We start from the raw sequence: 9,837 nt of genomic DNA on the forward strand, positions 1-9,837 counted from the left end.
AACAAAAAAACCCACCCCAAACCAAAAAATCGTTTCAGGAAGCTGGAAGACGAGTAAATGGATGAAGCGTTCGGTCCCACCCGAGGAGCCTCCGTGCCCTCCCTCCTGCTCCCACTCACTCCCGGATCGAGGCCGGCTCCGTGTCAGCCACCGCCCGGTACCGCCGCTCCCCGCGCCCAACTGCCCGGGCCGGACCCTCCCGGCAGCCACCGCCCCGCGGGCGGGGCGAGACCGGCGCCGGGGCCGCTGCGCTCCGTGGGCGGGGCGGGGAGGGCCGAGCACCTCCGCGGGAGCGGTCGCGGGGGAGTCGCTGGCAGTAGCAGGTGTCTCACGCCCGCGAGCCCTGGCCATCTCTGCAGGCTCCCGGCATCCTACGCTGCGCCGAGGCGGCGGGCGCGGCGGCAGCTCCACCACCACCACCTGTGGCGGCGGGATGGCGGAGCTCGACATCAGCGCGGAGGCAGTGATGGGTTTCCTGAGGGAGCGCGGCGGGCGGGTGTGCAACACCGAGCTGGTGAGCGCCTTCCGGCCGTTGCTGGAGGCCAGCGGGCCCGGTGCCGGTGCCGGGGAGGCAGAGGGGCGGGCGGCGCGGCGGGAGCGGTTCAAGGCGGCGGTGAACGCCGTGGCCACGGTGAAGGAGATCGACGGCGTCAAGTTTGTGGTGCTGAAGCGGCAGCTGCGCGCTGCCCCGCCGGCGGGGGTCGATGCCGGCGCCCCTGTCCCGATTTCCTTCCCCGACTCGGACCCCGTCGGGACGTCCCCCGAGGAGCTGCCCGGGCCGCGGGCCGTGGCCGAGCTGCGGGGCCTGTTCCAGGGCGGCGGCGGCGCTGTGCCTCTGCCCGGCGGCGCGAGGGGAGCTCGGCGGGAGCCGCCGCCCAAGCCCTGCATGCTCCCCGTCCGCTGGGTGCTACCTCCCGCTGCCCCAGGGCCGCCCGAGGAGGCAGTCACCCCGCTGTCCCCCCCACCGCCTGACGAGGAGACCGGGTCCCGCTCGCCCGGGCTGCGGAGGGGGCCCAAGAACCACCGGGCCAGCGAGGAGACGGTGGTGCCCCTGGAGCAGGCGGAGCACCAGTGGCTGGTGCTGGCGGCCGACGGGCAGTGGACACAGCAGCTCCACGGGCTGCTTCTGGGCGACGCCAGCCTGGCGGCTCGCAGGGACTTTATCTCCGGCTTCACCGCCCTGCACTGGGCCGCTAAGAGCGGCAACTGCGACATGGTGACCAACATCATCCGAGCGGCCGAGAAGGGCGGGTCCCGTGTCAATGTGGATGCCAGGTCGCATGGTGGCTACACGGCACTGCACTTGGCTGCCATACACGGCCAGGAGAAGATCATCACCATGCTCGTCTACAGCTACCATGCCAAGATTGACCTGAGGGACTACAGCGGGAAGAAGCCACACCAGTACTTAAAGGAAGGGGCATCCCTTACAATTAGGCGCTTGCTGGGGGACCCTAACCTTTCCCAAAACATGGAGCACTCCATGCCCATCAAGAAGTCCACAAAGCTTGCGGCTTCAATCTTGAGCTCCACTAGCACTTTTCTGGGGGTCATATCTGATGACATGGCTTTCTACGATCTCACCAAAGGTTTAAGGAAGCCTTCCACTTTAAACAAGCTTCTAGCTGCCACTACGGGCCCAAGGAGGAAGCCAAAGACCAGAGGGGGCTTCCCTTCATATTCCTCACTCTCTGAGGTAACGGAGGAGGAGGAAGAGGTTGTCGTGAAACGCAGACCCGTTTCTGAGCTGTTCTTTGGCCACTAGCCTCCGCCTTACTGTGATCAAAATGGTTTAATAGCACAGCTGGTGTCTCAGCTTTCTCTTGCAGAAGCAGTTTGGATTTTTTCTCTCCGCGTCTGTCTTTTTGGATGTTTAACTGAATCAGTGATAGGGTCTACATCCAAAGTCCACAGCATGAAGCCTGGCTCCATATGCCTGTGGAAAGGGAGCTGCCAAGAAGTGCTATCCATGCTGTATATACCATTGTGCTGATGTTATTGGTGGAGACCACAAACTATACTTACTGGTTGAAAAACTAAAACAACTTATGTGTGTGTAGACAGGTGAAAATGCCTGAGGTACAGCCTTCTTGATCTGTGTTCCTCAGCTGGAGAGCAGAAACAAGGTGAAGGATTGCATATTTTACACTGTGAACAGCAAGCTGGTAGCTGGCTATTTTAACAAGGCCTGTTATCTAGCAGGATTAAATTATCGGAGGAAAGATGCATAGTTTTCTATAATGTTTCTGATTATTTTGGTAGCAGAAGAAGGATATTTCTATTTACAAAAATTGCATACTTTTTCAAAACAAAGTTTCTCACTATCAGAAATACTAACATAACAATCTCAATTGTTGTCTGATGCATTTTATTAGATGAATTACTTAAAAGGATAGACCCTGACCTTCAGCACTCGAGTCACCGTGACTTGTCTACCTCAGTTTGAAAGCTGGCTAGTGATTTGTTTTTCTCTCTTCCTGAAAGACTTTTTGACCAGGTGGTACTTAACCACATGTCTTGATGATACTGTGAACATTTAAACTTTACTGTAGTTCAGTCAACTTAATCTGAATAAAAACCTTCTTGATATTTGATAGTGAAAAACTGAGCTGAAAAACTGGGAATTGGATCCATCAGAGTTTCTGAGTAGCCTACTGGAAACAAAGTTAGGCTTGTATGTCTGATTATTTTTGTTTAAAACTTGGCCTTTCATTTTGACCTATTTAAAATAAATATCTATAAACATTGGGCTTTATGTAATGTTAGGTGTTTCATGACAGAACCTCTGCATGACCTCTTGAAGCAGTGTTTATTTCAACAGTGTGAATCATTGACCTAAAACTAACTCTTCTTCTTCTTTTATATGATAAACATAATTGTTCTATATATAGAACTACACGTAGCTCAAAAGCATGGTAACTGCAGGTTAAATAATTTATTTGCAGTAAGATTATTATTTTTTTAATTACTGCTTGGTTAAAGTTAATGCAAAGAGGCAGAGCTATGAACAGAAACTGTCCAACTTCTGGGGCAAGTCTGCTAAACCAGCATGTTTTCTCTAAAACTGTGACTAGAAACCTGTATCATTGAGAGGTGCTGAAGGTGAGAGCAGTGCTGCAGTGGCTCTGTTTGGGTTTCTGCACTGAAACACTTGTTTGCATGCTTTGCCTTTCCTTCCAAGTCAGTGGCTTCAGGAATGTTTTCAGTTTTTCCGCCTTGCATTAAACCTAGTACTTGTAATTGGTTCTAATTGACTTGTCCCAAACACTCACAAGGAATGCTGTAGGACTGAAGATGGAGGCACTGCCCTCTTTACTTCAAAACACTCTCCCTGAAGTTCCTGGAGTTGGTGACATTCGTCGGGAGTGTAATCAGAGGTTGCAGCCAGGTCAGATCCAGTTCTAGGAAGAGACTGGATTATTCTGGATGGGTCTGCTTCTGTATTTAACTAATTAAGTTGTTAAGCAAAGGTTAATGATCAAGCACCTCATGATTTCTGTATCTGGAGTAGGGTTTAAAAAAATAAAGTCCAGTTTGCTCTCTAGCTGTTGGTGTGACCATTGACCAGCTTGATCCTTTGGAGCCTTGATTTGTGCTGCACTCTGTCAGCTTGCAGAGTTCCTGGAAAAAAAGGGCTCTGTTTTAAAATGTCTTTCCAAGTGTACTGACATAAACGACTTTTTAAAAAAAATATTTTAATAATTTAAAAAAAAAATTTCCTGAAACCACAGAAGTGTGTATGTGCATTCATGTTACCTCTGAGGCACTGACACTGCCTGGTGAAAGCATTCTGTTTCTGTGGGAATTGCAAACACTCCAGTTTGGCTTGGACTTACGGAGAAGTTTGTTCAATAATTATGGGTATAAGCTTGATACCTGTCCAAACACCATAGCTCTATGAACTTTAGTGCTCATTCAGAGTCAAGCCTACATGAGCCAGAGACAGGATTCAAGGATGGAGTGTTTTGTGTTTAAAAACCCCACCTGACTAACTTGGAGAGTGTGGTTGTGATTTCACCCCCGGGAAAGTAGGGAGAAGGTTTCATTGCTTCTCTATTGTTCTGTTAAAGAAGTCACAGCTGAGATAAGATTCATTGCAACATGTATTATCAAGGAAATTCTGCACTGCTCCTTCCTCAGAGGCATCGAAGCGATTAGCTGTTGTGATAGAAAAATGCCCAGCAGCAAGAGCCCTCTTCCAGTTTTCCCCAGGGAGTGCTGGAGGCTTGGCAGGATGGTGGTGACACAAAGATGGGGAGCTCACAAGGCCAGGTGCTGTGGGTGGGATGGGCCGGGCCAGGCTCTGCCAGCAAGTTTGTGCAGTGACTCAGCTCATTCCTCCTCCTTGTTGAGCCGATGAAGGAAAAGATAGTATTTAGGCAGGCTGGGATGAGTACACGCAGTTCCGTACAACTTCGGGTGCAGACAAATACTGAGAGGTATTGAGAATGCACTGCTGTCATCTTACAGATATATATAGTGCCTTTAGTTTGAAGTAAAACCAGTCCATCAGCCTGGCTGTGTTTTAGGTTCCAATGTTGCCCTTTAAACTGTGGGAAGGGACACTGTAGGGAAATGAGTGATCATGAGAGCATTTTCCTGCAAGAGGTTAAAGCAGGACTGTTTTATGAATCCCTCAGCTTGACTGATTCTCCTTAATTCTCATTTTCAAGCCCAAATCTGGCTGAATATAGTAGGATTTTCACCTGAACGAGTGATAGCTGTGAAGTTTAGCCAGGATATTTTCACAGGAACAGCTGAGAGGAGGACTGGGCTCCCCTCAGCACACTGGCCCGGGGCAGGAGCTGTGCCATGGGCTAGGCATGCAGCCTTTGAGTCCCAGCCCAGAGCTGGGAGCTGCCTTAGGCACCATCAAAGTTAATAGCAGGAAAGGTAAAAACCAAAAAACCTGAGGACCCCTGGCTCTGCTCCTGCCCCCTGGAGAGGGCTTAGTGGTGGGGAAGGCTGGACATGGAAGGCACAGATCAGGCACAGGAGCAGGACTCAGCAGCTCAGTGGTAATTTGCCTTGGTTACTAGCCTGCCCTCTCACCATGTCTCAGTTTTCCTGTTATAAAATGGAGATAATCACCTTGGTCGCTTCTTTAAAGCACACAGTCAGTACTGATATGCAAACTGAAAGCAAGATAATGTTTTTAGACCTGTAGGCAGCATGAGCAGTGTCATTCCCCCACCCTGTGAATGTGCCTTCAGTGGACCACCTACACAAAACTAGCTCACATTTTAGTTCAGCAGCACTAGGGATCAGCACAGCTAATGTTTCCTTGACCCTGGCTCAGTCTGCCTGCTAAGGATAATTTGGTTTGTCTGTTCCTTGGCATGTTTTGTTCTGAGGAGTATCAGCTCAAAAACCTGCTATGAAGAGCTCTGCAAACAAACCTCAAACCATGATTCTGCGCAAAGGGACATACTTTGTCCTCCTGGATGTGGCTGTTTGAGCAGTGTGAGGCCGTGTGGTTGTGGTCAGGCTCACAGAGATTTTTGTCTGTCTTCATTCCCTTGTGAGTGCTGCACAGAAATGTGGACTATGAAAACCCAGGAAATGCCACTCCTGCACTGCATAGGAGTCTTAATGAGATTTCAGCTTCTTCACAAACCCACAGTCCAGTCGAAGAGTCACAGTAACTCCAGAAAATAAATGGGAGTTGCAGCCACCAGCTGGAGGTAGAGGAAGCATTTCTAGACAGTCCCTAATTCCCCACTGCTCATGTCTTGCTCCCTCTCTTCATGTTTCCAGCATGACCTAGGGATCAGCACAGTTAGTGTTTCCTTGACCCTGGCTCAGTCTGCCTGCTAAGGATAATTTGGTTTGTCTGTTCCTTGGCACGTTTTGTTCTGAGGAGTATTGGATATATTTGCCTCCCAATATGCATATTAATCTGAGTAAAATGGCAACATGGCAGTTTTTGCCCTTTCCAGTCGTTTGTACTGTTGTGGGACTCACCAAATTAAGAGGTTGTTAACAGGGACTTGGCCAGCATGTAGCACGGGCACAGTGTGGTGTTTGTTTGCTGCAGGGGGAGAGCAGGGACAGAGCAGGGCAACACAGATCAAAAACCCTGCATCCTAATGAAGAATATTTCTATTCCAGTTTTGAGGTTTATTTCAGTAATTTAAAAGACAAAGCAAGTCATTAAGCACATTGAGCCTTTACACTGTACGTGTAACCCTGAACCAGGCAAAATACTAGCTGTTAATATTAGCACAGCTTTAGTACATCTTCTTCCCTTTCTATGAAGAGAAAATAGAGATGTGCACAATAAAAATTATGCTGGCAATGTTAATCTTTCCCTTTCTCGGTAGAACTTCTGCTCTATGTTTGTCCAGGTAAAGCATTACTCCTTTTCTTCACCTGAAAGCGTGAGTTCCCAGCCAAACCCAGATCACCATTTCCCAAGAGGAAAATCATCCATATCTATCACATTGAGACCCTCCAGACAAGGTAAGAGACTCTAGCTGAGAAGCACAGCAAGCACTGTGGAGTCACAGCTGACACAAACCTTCATTTCCACTGAATAGAACACAATACCCAAATGCACAAGCCCTTGATGTGAGGTCATGGTATTGGGGTGCCAGGCCCTCCCCTGTGTCCTCACCTACAGGCTCCTGCATGAGGCAGATGGTCACACCAATAAGATTCACCAGTATGGTCACAGTAACAAACTGCAGCAGTACAGACAGACTTTCTCACCATTATTTTTATGTTGTATTTTCTTCCGCCACTCTCCCATGGTAGTTTTCCTCTTTGCAACAAAGAACTACAGCTCCACTCCAGGCTGGGATCAGCTCTGGACCAGACCAGCTGAGAACCTCTCCAAGCAGCCACTGTGACATCGGGTGACACGATACTGACCTTGCACTCAGCAGGGAGCAGCTGAAGCTCAGATGGGGGTCCTGCAGGCACCAGCCATACCATCAGGAGCTGCCAGGGCAGGGATCTCTGGAGAGACTGTTTCACAAATGGTTCCCTTTTGACGTAGTTTGGGATGTTCTTGCTCTTCCACCATGGGCTGAGCCCATTAGAAAGACCTCTGGCTCTTTATGCACATTTTTAGAAATGTCTCTTATTCTCTAAATCAAGACTATCAGTGCAGTCCATAATTCTCTCTCTGTGGATTTATCTATGAGATGACTCAGCTTCCAGGCTCATGTGGTATTTTAGAATCTCTGATAACCTTTAATGCCTCTCTTCATTTAGCAGTGAAATTCAAGTGCTGCTTCTTGAGAGCCTTTTGTGAATCCCAGAGGTTGCATGATTCCTACAGGCTGATTATTCTTTAATGTCTATGTGGGCTCCCTCCAGGCACAGAAGATTAGCTTTGCAATGCTGCTCTGAGTTTATTTTTAAAAATTTATTCAGATGGTTGCCATGAATTCTCAAAGCAGGGAGAACACCCTTCTACTTATTAAATGCAGCTCTCACAAGCACGAAGTAGATATTTTTGCAGAGTACATTTGCATTAACTCCTGCAGCCCTCTGTTCCTTAATTAGTTCCACATGCAAAAGTCCCCCACCATAACGCCCCAGTGAAGAAAATGAGGCTGGGGTTTAAAACAAAATAATTAAAATCCTTCAATTTAGTTCCTAAGATGCTGAAACAGCAGCTCCTGGTCCAGCAGTGACTCCCACACATCGCAGTGAGTGTTAAATGGTTCTAAACAAGCCACTGTGTCTAAAAATCTCTCGGTTGCTGCCAGGACACTGTCAGACAGGCAGGATGTGCTGCTGCTGCCACTGACCGCTCCCACACCAGCACCACAGGCTCATGCTCTGCCTCGGGCAATGTAAGTCATCTTCTTATCCCGAAATCAGGCCCACCGACTTCTGCTTGGCACAACAGAAGCTATTGCAGAGTCTCCCCCCACGCCACTTGTTTGTGGGTGGCCAAGCGAGATGCAGAGATTGTTCCTGGAATCCCCCCAGCCTCCCACTGCTGGCACCCCACAAGGAGATCTGGGCGCTTGCATTTTGCCTCTTTCACCTCTTCCTTCTCCTCAGCACTGCAGTTCTGCACTCTCCTGGCTGCAGCTGTCATTAATTCATAGAGACAGCTCCCCACAGGGCTTCAATTGCAATTCTCCTTGAAGCTGGGCTCACATTACATTATACCTGTGGAAGTATCAGGCTGGCAGGCTGCAACAGGAGATTCCCTAGCCTGGGCAGCAGTGGGGATTTCCTGCCTGCTCTCCCAGGGGGTCAGGTACCAGGCAGCTTTTTCATTCCTTGCATTTTCTGAACTCACACACACCTGACTTCGTTTACATAAGTTGCCAGCACGGGGGCACTGCCAAGGTGCAGAAGTCTCTTGAAGCTGATACTTTCCCAGGACTCTGGGCAGAGGTAACTCAGTGCCATTGCTGTAGAAGTCACAAATGGAAGGCTGGTGAGTAATGGTATGAGCAGTAATTATATACAAGGACTGCACAGCGTTTTATTTCCATAATCCCTATGGATTTGCTTCCCCAAAAAGACCACCAGTTGCTGCTATTTACAGTTCAAGTCTTAAATCTGTCTTCTGATGGTAAAGGATCAGAAAAAACTGTCTGGAGCAGTGTGGGATCACAGTGTTGTAAAATGAAGATGCTCTGTATTTCTGGCCATCTTGCCTTCTATGCTGCATGACTTGAAGTTGGGAGAAAGCTGCCACATGTTGGTATGCGGATGTAATTAGTGTTCTAAATATCAAACTTTCAGCAAAAGGCAATAGGAGTCAAAAGCAAGTGCTTAAACCATTTCTTGGCTTCAGTCTGTACTTTCAGAGGCTGCAGCTGACTGGAGCAGAAAGGGACACTTACCATGTCTTAGTATGTTGGTGTGTCAGGAACGCTGCACATGGCTGAGGTCCAGCATGAGCTTTCACCATTACCCTCCTAATAAATTGGTAACAAATGATCAGTATCAAAATCAAGACCCACCTGACAATCCAGACCTGCTGGTGCTTTGAAAGCGGATCTTTGCTTGTCTGCAGAGGTTCTGGTGCCATCACTGTGCCTGGAATTTAGAGTCGAATACTGTACTAAGGAGTCTCTTTTTTTTTCTTTCTTTTTTTGAAAACAAGTAAAAGTTATTTTTAATTATTGCTCTTTGAAGCATATGTGTGAGTGCCAATCATGGAAGGGAGGGGTAGCAATCGCCCTCCCCATGGAACAAAATCCTAAAAAGATAAGCTAAACAGGACAGACACATTTTTTTTCCCCCTTAAAAGCAAGCATTTGCTTCAATTACAAAACATTTATTTCCAATCAGGTGTTTTTCCCTCAACTAGGAATAATAAGACTAAAGTGCACCTTCAAGTGAGGCTTCTCAAATCATGCAAACAACTCATTTAACATTGCTCATATTTTTTAAAATTCTCCACTGACTCCATTAACATTGCTTTTGTTACTTTAAAGACCATTTTCAAAAGGCAGCTTTCAGACTTAACATGTTAAAAGCTGTATTTATGGCCTTATGAGAATCACTGTGCAGATTACTCACAGGATCTACAGTGTCTGGCTGTTTTCCCCCAGGTATTAAGGCAACCACAGTACACTCGGCAAATTGGTCACTGTGCTCCCGGAGTTCTTGCGCTCAGTAACATGCAATTCCAAATAAGATTTCTCAGGAACAGGACAGCTTCTCCCTGTGGTGGTGGTATTTACTGTAGCCAGGACGCACACCATTGTCCAACCAGGACACACAAACTAGTAAAACGTTTCTTGGTAAAGCCCATCTTCATGGCACAATGAACATCTATTTTGGCTGTGGAAGAAACCTGAGTTTAATTAGTGGCTACCTTATTCATGGTCTAGGTATGTACCTTAGGCTGCATATTGT

The 9,837-nt window shown here is 48.0% G+C and overlaps 1 protein-coding gene across 1 annotated transcript; it reads left to right on the forward strand.

The window, feature by feature from the left end:
- Positions 1–61: 61 nt before the first annotated feature.
- On the forward strand, positions 62–3,544 carry SOWAHA (sosondowah ankyrin repeat domain family member A). Its single transcript, XM_010413110.2, has one exon. The coding sequence runs from the start codon at positions 62–64 to the stop codon at positions 1,763–1,765; it is 1,704 nt and encodes a 567-aa protein (XP_010411412.2). The 3' UTR covers positions 1,766–3,544.
- Positions 3,545–9,837: the final 6,293 nt, after the last annotated feature.

Source organism: Corvus cornix, chromosome 13 (assembly GCF_000738735.6).
Source record: "Corvus cornix cornix isolate S_Up_H32 chromosome 13, ASM73873v5, whole genome shotgun sequence".
NCBI classification, from domain to species: Eukaryota; Metazoa; Chordata; class Aves; order Passeriformes; family Corvidae; genus Corvus; species Corvus cornix.